The 20,249-nt window shown below is 44.7% G+C and overlaps 1 protein-coding gene across 1 annotated transcript in view; it reads right to left on the bottom strand.

Moving 5' to 3' along the window:
- Positions 1-20,249, bottom strand: part of ABCA1 (ATP binding cassette subfamily A member 1) — a 105,964-nt gene continuing 85,715 nt past the window's right edge. The window contains exons 34-50 of the mRNA XM_081893604.1: positions 19,823-19,928; positions 19,476-19,550; positions 19,014-19,183; positions 18,605-18,782; positions 18,014-18,129; positions 17,780-17,924; positions 15,677-15,800; positions 14,105-14,234; positions 13,227-13,347; positions 11,800-11,862; positions 11,189-11,295; positions 9,999-10,140; positions 8,579-8,713; positions 7,251-7,354; positions 5,746-5,838; positions 4,329-4,572; positions 1-2,835 (exon numbers count right to left, since the gene is read on the bottom strand). Of these exons, the coding sequence (XP_081749730.1) occupies positions 2,695-2,835; positions 4,329-4,572; positions 5,746-5,838; positions 7,251-7,354; positions 8,579-8,713; positions 9,999-10,140; positions 11,189-11,295; positions 11,800-11,862; positions 13,227-13,347; positions 14,105-14,234; positions 15,677-15,800; positions 17,780-17,924; positions 18,014-18,129; positions 18,605-18,782; positions 19,014-19,183; positions 19,476-19,550; positions 19,823-19,928 (2,194 nt within the window). The 3' untranslated portion in view covers positions 1-2,694. The remainder of the gene's footprint in view (positions 2,836-4,328; positions 4,573-5,745; positions 5,839-7,250; positions 7,355-8,578; positions 8,714-9,998; positions 10,141-11,188; positions 11,296-11,799; positions 11,863-13,226; positions 13,348-14,104; positions 14,235-15,676; positions 15,801-17,779; positions 17,925-18,013; positions 18,130-18,604; positions 18,783-19,013; positions 19,184-19,475; positions 19,551-19,822; positions 19,929-20,249) is intronic.

The raw sequence follows: 20,249 nt of genomic DNA, 5'->3' as shown, positions 1-20,249 counted from the left end.
TTGTAGACCAGCAACACTTTATTTTTTTATGCTCGATACAAGGCAATTAACAAATGCCTATTAATACTTCACAAATAGTTATTAGCAATACAAATATATATTCGTTTTTCATGAAAATGTCCATTGAAAAGATTAACTTAATTTGTGTGTGAGGAAAATTGCTCTAGATTTTTTGCAAAGTTAACGGGGTATTCCAGTGCAAAAATAGATCCCATTACAGCTAGCATAAAGTGCTTGGAATGAAGGACCAATCGTCTTAAAGGGAGAGGAGTTTGAAACTGGGTTGGGAGGAAAGGCATGGTAATAGACAATTACCATATTACTTCCATAAGGAAAAAAAGTGTCGATAGGAAAGAGCCTCTACAGCGGTACGAATACTGCAGAGGGATGCAACAACTTTGCCACACACATACTGAAGTGGTAGGTGTTCTTAACACAGTTCCATGATCAGTGGTTTTGTATCACAATATGTTTAGCACGGAGGATAACCAGACAAAAAGCTTGCGTAACATGACTGATTTTGAGGCAACTGTACCATATTATACACAGTGCTAAGTGTTCAGTATGAGGTCAATTCTAGTCTGGATCTCCACTCCTGCCAGGAAGCACTGCTAAGAACTCGTTTCTCATGAAAAGAGTTAAGCACGTGTCCTTGCAAGCAGTTGAGATTTACAGTGCAGTCCTCTCTACATGTCTCTCATTTCAAACTCTTGCTGCAACCCTATACCATTTGCATGGGAGCAATTGTCACTGAACTCAAATGAAACAAGACTTCTGAGTAGACACGTAGAAGAGCTTAACCTCTTGCTTGGACTGTGTCTTTCTTGGGCAAAATTGCAAGTAATATTCTAAATAATACATTAAAAGGGCACTCTAAGTTTATATTATGCCCAGAGAGGCTGACCGTTGTGTACAATCAGTTAAGCACTCTTGTGCGTTAGCATTGCCAAACAGCGGCTGAGTACTAACTATTCATAGTATCCTCTGCAGGGAAAAGAGAAGCACCCAGCATTGAGTTGCATGAGCTGTAGGCATTTTGTGACTAGTGGCTTGGATGGAAAAGGATGTTAAAGGATGACAAAAAGCGTTTGGGCATACTCTAGCAAAAGCTAGTTGTATGGGCACTCAGGACATGGTTTCTAAATAAATGAGTAGGATCCTGACGCCTGTCCCATTTGCTTTCAAAGACCTTTGCTTTAACTAGCCTTTTCTGCCTTATACTGTCGTATTGCAATAAGGACATGGTCGTGTTGCAGGCATGACGATGTTTGGCAAACTCCAGTTTTTGTGTAAAAGAAAGAAAGTCCAGTGTTACAAAGAATCGCCCACAGCCATTTGCCCACTAAGCCTAGCCTTGCATAAAAGTACCTACTCGATTGACTTTTTTCCCTAAAACAAAACATTCCGATTGCTTCCCAAATGAGCAACTGTTTTGCAAATCACCTTTAAAAGATCCCTTCTTCATATTTTTCTGTTGATTCAGTCTCTTAAACTTTTTGCCTGGGATTGCCACGCCTAAACTGGCATGGGATAGATGGCAGGACTTTGTGAGGAACAAGTGGCATCAATGTCCACCATGCGTCAGAGAAACATGGCTTGACTTCTAACGTGGGAAAACCTATCACAGTACATTATATGATTACCAAAACTGGGGAAAGGATTGCTAGACTAGAAAAAGAAATGTGACAGTTTGTACAAATGAATCTAGGTTCTAGACACTTGGTGTAATATAGATCCAAGACTGAAAGTGATTTGATACTTTGGGACAAGGGAGGCGTGACAGCATTTCCCAGAAGGTGCCAGGTCACATTTAAATAATACTGTTGCAATGAAAACAGACATCTCAAACTTGATTCTTAACAAAAGCTGAAAACAGCAACGGCTTCACGAAAGCAGAGTGGAAGAACGAGCAATTGGTCACCATACCATTGGGACAGAAATCCTCTCAAATGTTTCCATGGTTGATTGTTAGTTCTGCCCAATAAGAAACTAAGTGAATTGTTGTTGTTTTTATGCGTGTTTTGAGATGGTGTGCTTCACGGCCCGCTGGTAAGGCCAACGGTGATCTTCCTCCTCATCCCCCTAAACTTGTGTAGTTAATGGGGCCCAACCGCTAATACTTAAATAAGGCCACAACAATGCATTACGTGGTGAAGAATTGGCACTGGTTTCGCCGGTACACTCATTGCCAGCAATGGATGTTGCGCCACAGCAATTCCACCCGCCCTCTGGAAGGGCAATGCATGCCTTAAAATGGCAAATAAATAATTACTGGCCAAGAATCCTCTGAGCAGTTGTTGCGCCACCCCTGACCGGGAAACGTACTAAGTAGAAACAAGCAGGAGTATGGCAGAAGACCACATAGCAGAAAGTGGCACCATACGAGAATTTCACAGAGTTATTATAACGAAAGAACAACTAGATTCAAGTCTTTCACTAGAGAACAGTACAACAAGGCAACATCTCCAAGAGGCACTGCCTCCGTAATGGAATATTGATTTCTTTGCATTGAGTTGCATTGCATCAAATGGTTACTAGTAAAAAACAACAACACACGTTCAGTTTTATTTCCTTCCTCTCTGTATCCTCTTGTCTCTTTGCTGGTGGGACGATCTCCCCACTATGGCACAGAAAGGATGTCTGCCTTCACCTTTCTGCTCAGAACGGCTGCTGCACCCTTTGCAACAGGGCTGCTCATACATAGCTTTCTTTCACCTTTTCATCTTTCAAAAAGGAAGTCAGAAGTGAGACATCTACAACAGTCTGGTTTTTGTGCAACGACAAGTCCTTTGTGTGGTCGTCATCGCTTTGGTCCTTGGCGAAGTTTACAAATACCTGAGAGGGAGAAAAGGTAGACAGACTAGGATAAGTTGTTGACATTTTTATTATTATTGGGATATATCCCTCTAAGCACATTAATTCATGCACATTAATTTCAATGGGTCCTGGTCTACTTTCGAACCCAGATCAGGTTGCAACACACATAAAACAAAGCACACCATCATAATATACTATCAGGATGCTGTCAGTGGCTCCCGGCTGGTTGTCCAGGAAAGTATAAAGACAAGGAAAAGTTTCTTACTGTCCTTTTTTATTTCAATCTTTACAGAGAGAGGCTATAGAACCCAGCCTCTTGGATAATGGCATTGTCCGAGGGAATCTCCACACACCCCTTCTCTCCCACTTCCTCATCCACCATTCTCATTGTCTCCTCTATGGGTGCCTCTGTCTTTGAGCTCTTTGCTCTCCTACTTTTAAGGCTCGCCAGGTTCTGGGAGATGGAGTGTCTGGAATGCTTTCTAATGACAACGTGTCAGCTGGGTGTTGTTGTTCTGGCTCTCCCTTGACTTCCCAACTCTTCCCCTCATCTGCCTCTGAGCTGTGACCTCCCGCAAACCCCGGTTGTAAATCTATACTGTCTTCCTCTTCCTCCTCCCTGGAAGGGTCAGGATGAGGAGACAGTCTCCACTGTTCCTCCTCCTCTGCCCAGTCCCCAACATATACACATGCAAAATTATCGGAACAGCTGTTAAACATTAAAACAAGCAGAAATTTAAAACAAACAGAAAAGTACACATTTAAATGCGTACAGAAGAAAGGCCAGTCTTCAGGTTCTGGCGAAAGATACTCTAAGGCAGAGCTTTCCAAACTTTTCACGTTGGTGACACACTTTTCAGACATGCATCATTTTGCAGCACAGTAATTCAGTTTTACTAGCAAACCAGAGGTTCAACTAACCCCTTGTAAGAGATATGCACACATATTGTTCCGACACACCTACACACTGCAGCCAACACACAAACGTGTCATGATACGCAGTTTGGAAAGCTCTGCTCTAAGGGGACGTCAACTGGTTCACACATGCAAGTTGGTCATCAAGTGAGCCACAAGCGTGTGGAACTTCACCCCATGCTTCTCATGGAACAATAATTCCCCAGAGTTCCTCCACAGCTAGGCCCTGTGAAAGGGGCTACACATATCTTCCTTCTGCCAGCTGTGGTTTGGGCACATGGTGCTTTGCAACATGATGGAGGGACATGGTGCTTTGCAACATGATAGCGATGATGAATGGGCTAGATAACTTGGCATACTATGACCAGGGCTGAAATTGTCCAAGGAGGAGAGGAGCTTTTTGTGTGTGTGTGGGGGGGGGGGGCATCTCCATGTCGATACACCAGGACAGATGCCTGAGGGCAAATGTGACTCTCCGGACCTACCTGTCTGGCCCTCTGAACTCTCCTGGACACAAAAATCCTACAAAAAGCAACTGAAGAGCCTCTGGGTTTCCACTCAATATGAGCACTGCCCTTAAGATATGAGAAACTTACTTGGTCAAGTGTGGTCTGTGAAACGGAGTAGTCTTCTATGTGGAGTCTCTTTTTGTTCTGGGAGAGGATGCTAAATATCCGAGCCAGAGAAGACTGGGAGGAGGGCAGCTGGTACTGCAGCATGTTGCAATGCTTCTCCTTCAGCACGCTGCCCGGGAAGGCGAGCTCAAAGAAGTCTTGAACAGGCTTCAGGTCAGGGTTTGCCCCTGCTATTCGCACTATGATTGTGTAGCCATCTCCAAACCTGCAAAAAACAAACGGAGGAAAGTGTGGGACTTTCAACAGAGTAGCCTTCAAAAAATGGAGCGTTTTTTATTCCTGTAGCTTAAAAGCACAGTAGGTGTTTGGTAAAGATCTTAACAGAAGTAGAATGAACACAAAACTTCAACCGATTTAACTTTTAGGCTAATCAACCAGCAGCGCAATCGTATACAGTGGTACCTCTAGATGTGAACGAGATCCGTTCCGGAGCCCCGTTCGCATCTAGAAGCAAATGTAACTAGTGACGCCACGTCTGCACACGACCGTGTCGCTTTTCGCAGCTTCTGCGCATGCGGGTGACGTCATTTTGAGCGTCTGCGCATGTGCAAGCGGTGAAACCCGGAAGTAACGCGCTCCGTTACTTCTGGGTTGCTGCGGAGTGCAACTGGAATGCGCTCATCCCAAAGCACATTCAACCCGAGGTATGACTGTACAACATATCTACAGTGGTACCTCAGTTTACGAACTTAATCTGTTCCGGAAGTCCGTTCTTAAAATGAAGCCATTCCTAAACCAAGGCGTGCTTTCCCGAATGAGGCCTCCCACCGCCGGTGCCCTTCCACTGTTCAGCTTCCGTTCGTAGACCAAGGTAAAGTTGCAAACCGGGACACTACTTCCTGTTTTGCAGAGTTCGTAAACCGAATAGTTCGTAAACAGAGCTGTTTTTAAACCAAGGTACCACTGTACTGAGAAGCAAACTGCTTGAGTTCAAGGGAAGTTCAAAGTGGGCATAGCAGGCCTCCCCAAGTTTAAATTAATCAACCGGGGCTCATTTTAAAATGGCAGGACAGCAACGTAAGGACAACCAGGTTAATTTTTGAGGCTATTTGGTTCTGGTGTGAGATTGGGGGGTGGGGACACACATTAATGATGGCCTTTTCTCCTAACTGTTTTTGTTTATTATGTTGTAAGGTACCTAAAGCATCATTATTTTCAAAAAGATGCTGATAGTGTTGTTTTGATATTATGTCAATGTGAATAAGTGTAACCCATTAATGTATCAGATGATCCAGAACAGACTTGAAAATAAGTAGAGTTACACCTATTTGTTGGCTGCATGCAATCTATTCTGAAGCAGATTCTGGAAATGCTGACATGAGCTGTCTTGGTGCATTCACCTGTGCAAAGGCAGCAAGCATAAAGCAGTGGCGCTTACCTGTTCTTCAGGTGCTGGACACTGCCAAGGCACCTGAACCGCCCATTGACCATGATCGCCATTCGAGTGCACAGGGCCTCACATTCTTCCATGCTGTGGGTAAGAGAACAAAGGAGTTAAATTGCGCAAATAAAGGTTCCAGCATGTTTGCGAAATCACTTTTGCACGGCACAGTTTTACATCCTCAAACAAAAGGAAGACCTGGATATGCAGGCTTTAGAATCTTTAACACTAGAAGCTGCGTTCTTTTAAAAAGAGAGAGTAATTGTCCTTCTAGCTAGCTCAATACAGTGGTAAGGTAAAAAAGGTAAAGGTACCCCTGCCCGTACGGGCCAGTCTTGACAGACTCTGGGGTTGTGCGCCCATCTCACTTAAGAGGCCAGGGGCCAGCGCTGTCCGGAGACACTTCCGGGTCACGTGGCCAGCGTGACAAAGCTGCATCTGGCGAGCCAGAGCCGCACACGGAAACGCCGTTTACCTTCCCGCTGGTAAGCGGTCCCTATTTATCTACTTGCACCCGGAGGTGCTTTCGAACTGCTAGGTTGGCAGGCGCTGGGACCGAGCAGCGGGAGCGCACCCATGCTGCAGGGATTCGAACCGCCGACCTTTCAATCGGCAAGTCCTAGGCGCTGAGGCTTTAACCCACAGCGCCACCTGCGTCCCCAATACAGTGGTACCTTGGGTTAAGTACTTAATTCGTTCTGGAGGTCCGTTCTTAACCTGAAACTGTTCTTAACCTGAAGCACCACTTTAGTTAATGGGGCCTCCTGCTGCTGCTGCGCCGCCGCGGCCGCGTGATTTCTGTTCTCATCCTGAAGCAAAGTTCTTAACCCGAGGTAATATTTCTGGGTTAGTGGAGTCTGTAACCTGAAGCATATGTAACCTGAAGCGTATGTAACCCGAGGTACCACTGTATTGCCAAGGCTGGCTGGTAGCAGTGCCAGGTCTAGTTTCAGGTTTTCGGCACCCTCCTAGCTGAGACAGAAATATCTCAGGACAGACATGTGCTCTACCACTAAGTGACAAGACCTTGATACTTAAGTATTATTAATATTATTATTTCTGAAACTGCTACCATCAGCTGCTATTTTTCTTCATTTTCTCTACAACTACTAAGCTCTCTTTTTCCTTGTATGGCTATGTTTAGTTACTTGAATTTAAAAATCAATTTAAAAAAGAATATGAAAAAAAGAATATTCAGTACTGTTAGGATATCCTGCTGTGTTCTGTTTCACATTGTGTGTCTGTCTGGAGTTTTTGTACAATTTACACTAAATCCAGCCAAAATTAAACATGTCTCATTCATTTTGATGAAAGGGATTTTAGCATCCATTTTATGTTCCCAGTGGACTCAAATGGTGTTTTAAACAGCTTCTTTAGCTAGATGATGACAGCTCCTTTTTTTGGTCACAATCCACTTGCAACCAAAAATGAAACAGTGACTGAAACACATCGCTATGCTGTGTGATGCAAATAGCAGCTAAGAGCCCCCCAACCCCGCTTACCTGTGAGATGTAAGGACCACAGACCTTCCCTCCTTGATGACACTCAAGGCGCAGTTCCAAAGGAATCGGCGGGCCTTGGGGTCCATTCCTGTGGTCGGCTCATCCTGCAATTGAGATATAATAAATAAGCACTGATCTTACTTGCCAGAGCATAATTTCATGATGATAAGCTCCATCACGCCTTCCCTCCCTCAACCATCATGAAGCAGGGCTCATTCCATCAGTTTTGCTAAAAGACCAGCTGCATTAGTGCCTCCTTGACCCTGAGCTGTTTCCTGTGGCAGCTGGACATTATAATAATGTGGTGTAGTGGTTAAGTGGTTAAGAGCGGTAGTCTAGAGACAGCCATTTTTAAAGATGGAACCAAGTGAGGCATTGGTTCCCATAGTGTACCTGCTCTTGAGAGCCAGTGTAGTGTAGTGGTTAAGAGCGGTAGTCTCATAATCTGGTGAAGCGGGTTCGCGTCTCCGCTCCTCCACATGCAGCTGCTGGGTGACCTTGGGCCAGTCACACTTCTCTGAAGTCTCTCAGCCCCACTCACCTCACAGTGTTTGTTGTGGGGGAGGAAGGGAAAGGAGAATGTTAGCCGCTTGGAGACTCCTTAAAGGGAGTGAAAGGCGGGATATCAAATCCAAACTCTCTTCTCTAACTACTATTTAAGAACTGGTACTAGAGGCCTGGGAAAAGACATATAAAAATTTGAAGAGAATGTGGGAAATGATTGTTGTTAAAAAAACCTGAAGTTATGATACTGAGATGTACAGGATTTGATGGACTTATTGAGAGAAGGACTTGGTTCCTATATTTGAGAGTGGATCCTAGGGCAAGACCATCCCATCCCTATATATCACCAAAGAAAATAAAGAAGATTGGCAAAATAAATCAGTGAACTATGCTGGACATATTAAATAATTTGAAACCCCAAACAGGGACAATTATTTAATGCATGTATTATTATTTTTTGGGAAGCTTTGTGTATAGATTCCTACATTGGCATAACTTTTAAAACTCACTTGTAATAAGATGAAAAGGTTTTAAAATTGGATTGTTAAGAATATATTCATGGACAGGCATGAATAAGTACTAAACAATAAAACCAAGAGGGAAGTCAACTGAAATAATGGTTAAAAAATTGTTCATGATGCTTGCTCCCCCCTCTTTTTTATACAATGTTGATATTTTAATGCATTGTTGTTATTTATTTATTCTGGAAATTTTATAAAATGTTATTGAAATAGGGGGGGGGGAGAAGGGGGAAAAAAAGAACTGGTACTAGAATTGCCTTTTAGCAGAATACACATTGCTTATGTGAGCAACACCCTACTCACCAGGAACACCACAGGAGGCCCTCCGATTAGGGCCATGGCAGTTGACAGCTTGCGCTTGTTCCCACCGCTGTAAGTGCCGGCGCATCTTTCTGCATACTTCACGAGGCCCAGCTTGCGAACAGCCCATTCACCAACCTGCCAGATAAGAGGGCAATATGAACAGAGAAGAACAACCTCCAGTCTCTCTGCAGCTTTAAAAAGCTGCTGTTTGCGACTCCAGAGTCCTACTTAGGTTTTATCAGTCTGTTATATATTCCAGGCCATTCAGCACAGCAAACGAGGCCGAAGCACCTCCAGGTTCTTTAAGGTTGGAGACTTGACAACAGTTTTGTTTCTAAAGAAAGTTGAAAGTGGCTCAGTTCACTTCCCACGAGGTATTTACACCTTCCTTTTTACCCTCTTCTGCCTCTGTTCAGTTGGAAACAATTCAAAAAACGCCCAGTGTTGCGTAAGTGGCTTGCTGTACATCATAATAAGTGGGGGCCTCTTTTTCAAGATGCCTTTGATCCTCTGAAAAACATGACTGTCTATATCCAGTCAAAGGGAGCTGACAGCACAGCCAGAATGTTATGCCCATTGGGCTTTGCTGCCGCGTTGCTGTTTTGCAAACATTCCTATTGTGTGTGCATTTACTTGCTGCTTTAGATCATTGTTGCAAGCCACCACATGCTTCTGGTGAAGCAAGATAGAAATGTTTTAAAGTAAATAAAAAAATTATTTACATTAAATAAATAAAGTAAGAGACCAACTAAGTTTGTTCTGGGTATAAGCTTTCATGTGCATGCAGACACAAAAGCTTATACCCAGAACAAACTTAGTTGGTCTCTAAGGTGCTACTCTAAGGTGCCGAAGAATTGATGCTTTTGAATTATGGGGCTGGAGGAGACTCTTCAGAGTCCCATGGACTGCAAGAAGATCAAACCTCTCCATTCTTAAGGAAATCAGCCCTGAGTGCTCACTGGAAGGACAGATCCTGAAGCTGAGGCTCCAGTACTTTGGCCACCTCATGAGAAGAGAAGACTCCCTGGAAAAGACCCTGATGTTGGGAAAGATGGATGGCAGAAGGAGAAGAGGACGGCAGAGGAAGAGATGGTTGGACAGTGTTCTTGGAGCTACCAGCATGAGTTTGACCAAACTGCGGGAGGCAGTGGAAGACAGAAGTGCCTGGCGTGCTCTGGTCCATGGGGTCACGAAGAGTCGGACACGACTCAACGACTAAACAACAACAATAACAAGGTCCTACTGGACAATTTTTTATTTATTTCGACTGCATCAGACCAACACAGCTACCTACCTGAATGCTTTAAAGCAAACAGAGATAAATGCCCCCTTTGCTTCCCCCCCTTCATCACCAACCCTATGGAGCTTGTTGCAGTAATTAGCACTGGTATCTCTGTCCTGCCACCTTGAATTTTTTTACCTTGCAGACTTCTTTCTCAGGGACGCCTCTTAAGAGTGCAAATAATTCCAGGTGTTCCCTCCCCGTCAGCAGCTCGTTTATGGCATCGAACTGAGGGCAGTATCCCATATTCTGGTGGACATCTTGGATGTTAGACAAAATACTGCAACGAGAGAAGATGCAGATCTTGAGTGTTTTTTGCTAGTGGTTCAGCACAGGGTGGGTTGTGGTGGACCGACCAATTGGGAATTATCAGATGTTGACAGCTAATGCAAAAAAAAAATACCACTACATGGAATTAAGTCAGAATTTTAAAAGGATGTATTGGAAGTGCTAATACATTGTGCCGCTGGCAACAACCTTACTAATGTCAATCAAGACTTTTGGAAATGGTGCATTTCAATACAGAGTTTGTGATCATGGTGTTGAATTCTATGCCTTTCCTTCTGGCTCATGCTAATGAACAGAGCTGCCAAACATTATGAAAATTCAAATTAGGAAGTGAAAGCACATTTGCATAACCCTAGTTTTTCTAGCCATAGGGAGGAGCAAGAGTTGTGCAGAGTACCAAAGCCACAACTGAAAATCTTATTCAGCCACCCTCCAGGCTCCTAAAGTTATGGACTTGCAAACTTGAGGACCTTGATGACTACAGTGGTACCTCAGGTTACATATGCTTCAGGTTAGATATGCTTCAGGTTACAGACTCCGCTAACCCAGAAATATTACCTCAGGTTAAGAACTTTGCTTCAGGATGAGGACAGAAATCGCGTGGCAGCAGCAGGAGGCCCAATTAGCTAAAGTGCTGCTTCAGGTTAAGAACAGTTTCAGGTTAAGAACGGACCTCTGGAATGAATTAAGTACGTAACCAGAGGTACCACTGTAGTCTCATTTTATTCGATGAAATGTAATTTCATTTCATGCAGTGCAAGTCACTGCTGAAACAAGCCCCACTTTGAGTTTTGTGGGATTTGTTCTCAGGATGTTAAATAGTGTGACCAATACCAAGTTCTTCCCTTGCATGGAATACATACAGCAACCATGAGCATGTCACTGCCCCAACAGGGGAGCACAATCTAGTCTCACAGACCAAACCAACTTTTGCTGTGAATGGCAATGAAATCACATCTGCTCTGAAAGTGCAACAGCAGACAGAAAGGCCCATGAAAAACATGGTTTTCTGCAGAAGGAGCCACCATTTTTTTTCATACCTGTTGCCCTTAAGGAAAGCATCTCCTCCTGTAACATCTGTATCTCCTGTCAACATCTTGAAAGTGGAGGATTTGCCAGCACCATTCACACCCAGGAGTCCAAAGCACTGCAAATATTTAAAAAGACCTGATTAGCACATGCATGCTCCATTCATCTCTCACACACTCCTTGTGTTGTTGCATGAAAACAGAAGGGAGCCATGGGCACAGCAGTTGGCAATGGTGGGAGATTCCATGGCAGGGAGCTTGGGCTGGCCAGAGTAGAATACCGTATTTTTCGTTCTATAAGACGCACCAGACCACAAGAAGCACCTAGTTTTTAGAGGAGGAAAACAAGAAAAAAAAATCTGAATCTCAGAAGCCAGAACAGCAAGAGGGATCGCTGCACAGTGAAAGCAGCTGTTCTGGCTTCTGGGATAGCTGCACAGCCTGCATTCGCTCTATAACACACACACACACATTTCCCCTTACTTTTTAGGAGGGAAAAAGTGAGACTTATAGAGCAAAAAATACGGTATGTTTGTGTGGGATTTCCCGTGTCCCCGAGAAGAGCCTCGCATCTTGAGCAATATTTCACTAAATACATGCAAATGATGACTTGGAAATCTTACCTCTCCGGGTGGAATTCCGACGCAGATCCTATCCACAGCAGGCTTTCGTTTCATTCTGTATACCTGGAATGAAGAAAAGAAATTTGCTCATAGCTGGCAACAACTAAGCTTTTCATCCTCTACCAGTGCATTTCTCTTCTTTGGCCAAATCAATAGCAGGGCCTCTGCCTACAGTTCAGTTTCTCAAAGGACATCCAGATTTTGTCATATTTGTTTGTAAATTCGGCAAATCCCAGCAAGTGTATATGGGGGAAAAGCACTTATGTGATCGACGAATGCATGAATGTGGCCATACCAACTAATCCAGGCATAGGCAAACTCGGCCCTCCAGATGTTTTGGGACCACAACTCCCATCATCCCTAGCTAACAGGACCAGTGGTCAGGGATGTTGGGAATTGTAGTCCGAAAACATTCCTAGTAGTGGCAGACTTTGGACTCTCAAATTTCAGCAGCACTCTGTGTGATGATAAAATTTGGTGCACACACCCCCCTTCCGCACTATGTTCTGTGTTGTTGTTGTGGCACCTAGTGCAGTTCAACCGGTCAGGAAGTAGGGCAATCATCTGATGTGCATAGTGCTGGGAGGCAGAGCTAGTTAGCATAGCCCTGTTCATACGTTGATTCAATGAGTGAGAGGTTCTTTCTGTTTTAAATGCAGACCATTATCAACAGCGGCAATCCCTTTTGATTCTAGGGAATGCATGAAAATAGAGAGTGAACCCCATGAATTTGGGGTGTCATGGAACGGTCGCTGTGACGTTAACATATGAGAGTGCTGGAGGTGAAATAGTTAAACAGGTTACCCAATCAGAACCCAGGGGGTGGAGTCAGGGGGACTATAAAACCAGCTCTGGAAAGGGCGAAGGGGGGAGTTTGCTGGGAGTTGGGTGGTTGGTTGGAGTGGGAGTGAATTGGGATAGAGTTTGTGGGTAGCTTGAGTTAGTGTAGCGAAATAAGCTGAGTCAGGAACAGTTAGGGGCTAGGAAGACAAGTAAATATCTGAGAGGTGGTTTGGTGAGTGAGAGCAGGTAGCGGAAGTTATAGGTCTGGATAGGCACCCCACGATTGTAATGGACCGATACTGTTTATGAAACCACACGCTTGTTAAACTGGAATAAATAAACAGAAGTTTATGTTCCAATTTAACCCTGACTGGACTCAGTTTTGTACCAGGTAGGGCCTGGGTGGTGGCAGCGAGAAATAAAGTGGTGGCACAGGGATCAATAGACGGTGAAACGTCCAGGGACCCTGTGTGATCGCCACAGTTGCTACCAACACTTGCTCCATAATTTCAAGCATCCATCAGCAGGAAATTGTACAGCAGCACCATTAGGTGGGTTGCTAGGCCCCATGCGTCAGTGGCAATGGAAATGCAAGCTTCCCCCATGCACAGAATGCCCAAAGAACTTCTCGCTTGTCCTCTCACCTTGGTTAGTTCTTTGATTTCTAAGATATCGCTCTGCCCACCGCCACCAATGATCCTCTGCCGTTCTCTGTTCACGTCCTCATCCTCTTCATGCACAGGCGGCAGCTTAGCATTGCCAGTTCTGTTGGGGGGGGGGGGAATGCATCACTTGGAGGTTAAGTTTGTGCACTGATAATTCAAGATGCATTCAGTAACATGCAGACCAGTCCTAGACTTCTGGATCCCATTCCAAAGGTGGTGTAAAAAGTAAAGGGACCCCTGACCATTAGGTCCAGTCGTGGTCGACTCTGGGGTTGCGGTGCTCATCTCGCTTTATTGGCCAAGGAAGCCGGCATACAGCTTCCGGGTCATGTGGCCAGCAGGACTAAGCCACTTCTGGTGAACCAGAGCAGTGCATAGAAACGCCGTTTACCTTCCCACCAGAGTGGTACCTATTTATCTACTTGCACTTTGACGTGCTTTCAAACTGCTAGGTTGGCAGGAGAAAGGTGGTGTACACAATCTCTTTTGTAATTAATTAAGGTTGAAACTCACTCTTTAGCTAATGGCCAGCTCCCAGCACATCCTGGAAATTAACACACAATTTCGCGAGCCACTTCCCACCTTACATTTTAAGGTGTGGACCTTAACATTTGTAGGCAGCTCGGGGAGTTTATTTTTGGCTGGGATAAAATGCTTTTGAATGAATGAATGAAGCATGGGTTTCTGGTGCTATTATTGCTCCCTGTGTTTCCTCTTTTCTGACTTCACTTACTGGGGGGAGGGGTGGTAGAGACGCTTGTCTTGGCCGCTCTCCCCCCCCCCCATTATTTGGATCCTCAAAATCTGCATATGCCTTTCCCCAGGATGGGCGTTCATTGTCACAAGGGCCATTTTACCTGGATTTGATAAAGAACCTGTACTGGATAAGCACAGTGATGAGGAAGAAGACGACTCCTTCCACAGCCATGGCGAAGAGATTCCGTCCCACCAGGTCCCAGGAGAGAGGGGAGACAAAGCGGTTCTCGCCTAATGGGGAAGAGCAGAGGCTGTCATTCAACTGTCTGATCAGACGTCTAGGAAGGCCCCCTATTACAACACTGCATGCAACAAGCTCGTACGTAAGAGCAACACACACTGTACTGATCTTTAATATACCTCAGATGTTCGTCGCAACAGAGACACAATTTAAACACTCAGCAAACCTGATGGCTGGCATCTGAGATGTTCTAATGCTGATTTCAGTCATTTGCAAATTACCAAGGATTTTTTCCACATGCTGCACAGGAAACCCCTGAGTCTGCCTCTGATCAAAGAGTCAATCCTGGCCCCTCAGTTTGTAAACATGATACATCTGCTAGAAAATGTGAATTTGTTGCCGCTTGTTACCCATACAGTGGTACCTTGGGTTACAAACACTTTGGGTTACAGACGCTTCAGGTTACAGACTCCACTAACCCAGAAATAGTACCTTGGGTTAAGAACTTTGCCTTTAGGATGAGAACAGAAATCGTGCAGTGGTGGTATGGTGGCAGTGGGAGGCCCCAGTAGCTAAAGTGGTGCTTCAGGTTAAGAACAGTTTCAGGTTAAGAACGAACCTCCAGAACGAATTAAGTTCTTAACCTGAGGTACCACTGTACATTAAAGCATCTTAGGATGAACACCTAAAAGATTGGTTGCGTGCAAAGTGGTTCTCATATTCTAATGTTCCTGACGACAAACAGTACTTTTGAAAGGACATTCCTATCCCAAATAGTTGCAAAGTTATGCTTGGAACTACGTTAAGTAAAGGCTGCTGAAATATCTGAAGACAAACAGGTGGCCAATTAAGTTTTCCAATGGTTGGGGTGGAGAAGAGCATAATTATTTTGGCCTCCCTCTACATTGTGTAAAATGGTTAAGAATTGCAGAATAAATAAGAGTACACAAATGCACTTAATTTGCATACTTTATACAGGTTGTAAAATTCAGTTTCCTCAGTGCTAAATGTGGGTTGTTTGATTTCAGAGTATCCACCCAACAGTGCCTTACAGCCCAAGTCTCCACAATCTAGGACGTGTTGAGAATTCCATTCCACCTTAAGGGACAAATGTGTGGAATTGTTGAATGTCACATGTCTGTTTACATTCCAGCACAGTATGCTGGGAACTTCCATTTGTGTATAGTTTCCTGTTTTGCTTTGGACACGAAGGAGATCAGACATGTTTTCCTTTTGTCCTGATCTACGCTGAATAAACCTGCTTGTAAATGTGCTCACACAGCCTCTTGTGCCGCTTCTGCACGGCATTTTCTCTGCTGCATAGCGTGCTCAGTCTTCTGAAGCCTGGGCCGCAGATTTATGCTGCACCAAGGACCGGATTTGTCTGGCACACCGGCCGGTGGGCTGGAGCCAGCTGGTGGCCTGCCAATTGCCCCCGTTTCCTTGGGTGCATGTCAACAGGATGATGCCACTAGGCCAACACCTCACTTACCAAATCTTTCTAGGGCATCTGCCATAGCTTGATTTTTCACCATGTCAATCAGGCCCCGGCCCAGGCAGAAATGGGGAAAGATGAGGAATACTGACTTCAGGATGTCATTGATGTTGGTCAGCTTCTAAAGACACAAAATCAGTGGCAGTCAGTTGCTTGGAAATTTATACCACGACAACGAAAAAGGGACACATATCAAGAGGCAGAGAATGGAAAAACTCAGAGAACTTATCCAGAAAGAGTGAAGCATGCACTCACTGAAATTAAAGACTAAACTGATTTCGAGATTAAGGACTTATTTCTTTGGCATAAAAGAATTCAGGTTGGTTTTGGGTTAAAAATGTGGCAGATTTAAGGGCAACGTCGCATTATTGAAGCCAAAATTAATGGCTTACCATGAGCGAATAGGGTGCTAGTGCATGCAGCCCTGAAGCTCTGCTTTTCCATTGATAAAAGCAACAGGCCATCAAGCCTTGGCTTGCTGTTACATACGAACCACGGTTGTGCTTTGTTTTTCCTGAACATGCCAGGTTCAAACTTTGGCTTCCTCAACTTTTTTCCCAGAAAAAACAAATCACAATCCCAGTTTTGACATAACAACAGTACAAGCTCCATGGCTTGTTGTTCTTGTCTGTGCAAGGAGAGGGGCAAGGCAGGAGCAACTGGGCGGTGTTCACTAGCATGCTGCTTGACTTATTCTGACAGGCAAATTGGTCCACTGTGTTCAATCCAAATGGACCAGAACCTTCCAATGTTGAACTTTGAAACAGAACCTGATCTGGTTCAGATGTCACACAAGAACGAGCCTAGATGCATGTCAGAGTCACACACTTTTCTTTTACTCCAGCATGGCCACAAGAAGTGTGGAAGCTTTTGCTACTGTTTTGGATAAACCACAGCTTTTGTTTCAGCTGAAGCCAACAAAACTGTGCTTAATATGCACTATGGTTTGTTTGGAATAAGGCAGCTTCAAACCATGGGTTATATGAAGCTGCATTGTTCCAACAAACTATAAATTAAGGGAAACTACAGTTTAGGGTTCGGATGTAATGCTGAACTGTAGTTAATTGAAGCAAAAACTTCTAATCTCCTCCTCGTGGCCATGCCAGAGGGGTGTGAGAGCATGTGAACCTAAGGCTCACCTAGGCTCCTGTCATCCAGGGACATTGTACAAAAGGAGAGCGGTTGCCCCTATGGGTCCAGCTATATTTTTTTCCGTACAGTTTCCTTTGAAGGGATGGCATAGCAGCATGTCTCTTCACTCCCAGAGGTATTTGCGACTGCATTTTTAATGTGATCTTGATAGGTCCTGCCTGGATTTCTAGTCACATGCAAATGGCCTTTGCATGTGACTAGAAATCCAGGCAGGACCTATCAAGATTCACATGTTTGTGTACACACTGGCTTAGGGATATGGGGGGTGGAGGGGCGCCCCACCTCGGGTGTCATGCCTAAGGAGGGTGACAAGATTGCCCCCCCCTCGGGTGGATCACCAATGCACCAATCGGCACAGCAGATCCGCTCGGGGAGCAATCTTGTCACCCCCTCGGCGGATTGCCGACACGTTGATCCATTTGGGGGGGCCCACGCGAGGCTTGTGGCAGCTGCCCCCCCCCCCCACATAAGGATTGCGGCGGCAGCCCCATGGGCAGGTTGCTCTGCCCCTGCCGCACCGGGTACCAGAGGAACTAGCTACATCCCTGTGGTTACAGTGTTAGGCTAGGAGGAGAGGAATGAATTCCTTAAAGCAAAATAGAGGGCAAACGAATTACCTGAGCATCTATACTTCAGTTTCCTCCTAGTCTCTTTCACCTATTTCTCTATTGCTACAGAGAAATCGCTTATCAACTCAAAGATATATTTTTTTTAAAGGATTCTGAATTCCGGCAATATTTCTCAATTGGAATAAATCAGGAAATCTAAGCAAAATCATGAAAATGTGACTAATTCACCTTTTAGCAACCATCTAGTATTTCTGTGCTGAAATCTGAAAGGCCACGGAGCAGGCTGAATTAATCAATTCAACTTTTATCAAATCTTTTTTTAAAAAAATAAAGCACAGCAAACAGCAAAGCATGCTGGCTGCGGCCACCAAGAACTCACATTGCTGGTGAAAAGCTCGAGGACAAAAGTGGCGACACTCCCATTAATACCGATGAAGAGGTTCACACTGGTGAGCACCACGTATGCTGTGCTAGGGATCTTGAACACAAAGGATGCCGGGTACATGAGAGGCGTTATGGACCACCTGGGAAACAGAAAGGATGTGACATTAAGGAACCCCATTGCTACATCTTGATCGGTCGTCAGCACCTGAGCAGAAAGGGCCTCCCTTACCCATAGAGCAAGAGGAGAAGAGCCAGCACGGGAAGGTTGCTTGAGGACACGTAGGATTTCTGCTGGAAGCCAATGAAGATGATGATGACCAAGGTGGCTGGAACTACATAGTTGCACTGCAAGTTGAAAAGAGAGAAAGGAGAATGCAATCAGAATAGCTCCAGCTTAAAGGATTCAAATGACCATAGACAGGGTAGGGTTTCCCCCCTATCACAGAAACATAGCTGTCAATGTTTCCCTTTTTTAAAGGGAAATTCCCTTATTCCGAATAGGATTCCTCGCAAGAAAAGCGAAAAGTGGACAGCTGTGCATAGAAAGCAACCCTAAAGTCAAGCAACGGACAAAACTGAGCTTCTCCAGATTGCGACCACAGTGAGACAAAGATGGTGCAGGAAGCAGAATTCTCTCTCCTCCTTTGCACAGGTAGATGGACAGAAAAGGGAAGGGAGCCTGATGAGACTTCATGATGCCTATATTACTCTCTTAGCAGTTCAGAGTGTGGGGATAGGCATGCAATACACACTTCAGATGCACTCTTTGATAGAATGTGTTCTAAAGACAAAAGTGGGGGGGAAACATATATAGCCTTACCATATCCCACACAAAATTAGCCAGCCAGTAGGTCACTGGCTTCACGCCACAGATGAACTGAAGGTGCTTGGCCTTAGTGACACGCTCCTGGATCAAGAAAACCACAAAGCTGGCCGGGACAAAGGACATGGCAAAGATGACGCAGATGGAGACCAAAACATCCACCGATGTCGTCATCCTGAGCAAAGAGAAATTTCAAAAGAAATGAGCTTGTAGATTTGACCGGGTGCACCGTAACCCGTTGCTCAGCTACATCCTTGCTTAGGAGTACCCATGGAAACAGGCCAGTTTCTACTACGCCCTGTAGCTGCCGAAGCAGAAACTGGCCCTAACTCTCCTGTTTAATTTTAAGGAGGTCATTTCCCCTCTCCCCTTATCCTCTCCCCATCCACCCTCTTCCGGGACGTACAAGGCGACTTCCGAGAGCTGCTGCTTGGTGAGGTTCAGAGGGTGGTTGAAGGCCGTGATGCCGTAAGCGCTGGGGTCCTCTCCCTCTTGCAGGTTGGCACGCAGAATAGCATTGTTCATTATGTTGAGAAAGGCGCTGATGGCGTGCCAGCCTTTGTTGTTGAACCACACCTGGAAAGGGCGCACAGTGGAATTAACAAAGAGTAACGCAGAAGCTCTTCACTTTGGGAATCAAACTGTAGAGGCTCCCCACCGGTTTATTGCAAATTTGGCCTTTTCTCTTACCAGGTTAATTTCAAACATAGTAAGAGGAAATGCTTCTGGGTGTCTCAGTGAAGCATGCCTTCGATTTTATTTTATTATCAAGTGCTTTAGCTGTTAAACTTTGAGAGAAGCCTCTGTGGACATTCAAGAACAACTTGCACCTGGGCTACTAGGATACAGAACAAGCAGGTGGAATTACCTTTACATTATCATTCGTGTCCATGCCCTTCATGAAGCTCGACAGGCTGTTAAGGAACCGTTCTCCAGAGCCCCCCTAAAAGGAGTAATAACAAAGAACATGAATCACAATATACTTTGGGGAGGGGGGGACAATCCTACACAAGTATACTCAAAAATACCATCGAGTTCCCTGGGGCTTACTCCCAGGTAAGTTGTTATAGAATTGCAATCTTGCGTACCTAAGTTTGCACTGTTTAGCTGTTTTAGAATTCCTTCCTACCCTTTCCCAAAAGACCACCTGAATTCCAAATCAAGTAGCAAGGCCTAAGCCATTTATTTTCGCATAGAAATCTCTGCTCTGTTTACCTTGGCTATTTCCAAGATTTTCTTCACTTGCTTGATTGCTTCATTAACTTCTTCACGGCGAGGAAGCACCAGAGAGCTACTGGCTCCCAATGAAAAGCCACCATACCTGGGAACACATTAAACCAGATTAATTTTTATGGTTTGCGTATATGAGTCTTCCCCTTCCATTAAGAGACTTTTGCTTTTCTTGTCAGCAATTTCAGGTTTGCAATCCTGGTCTGCTACTCAACAAAAAGAAATTAAATTGTTGGGATGCACAGCTCTCTGGAGCCTCACACTGACTGAGATAATAAAATAATAACGTACACTATAATCTTGGACATAAAGATGCCTGTTGACATATATACATACAGTGGAAAGCCATTTCGTACATGCCTGTGAGTCACATTATCTCCCAGTGGTCAGATACACTGAGTGAATAATTACT

The sequence above is a fragment of the Podarcis melisellensis genome, assembly GCF_964234715.1.
Source record: "Podarcis melisellensis genome assembly, chromosome: 17".
NCBI classification, from domain to species: domain Eukaryota; kingdom Metazoa; phylum Chordata; class Lepidosauria; order Squamata; family Lacertidae; genus Podarcis; species Podarcis melisellensis.
This window is presented reverse-complemented; position numbering and strand designations above follow the sequence as displayed.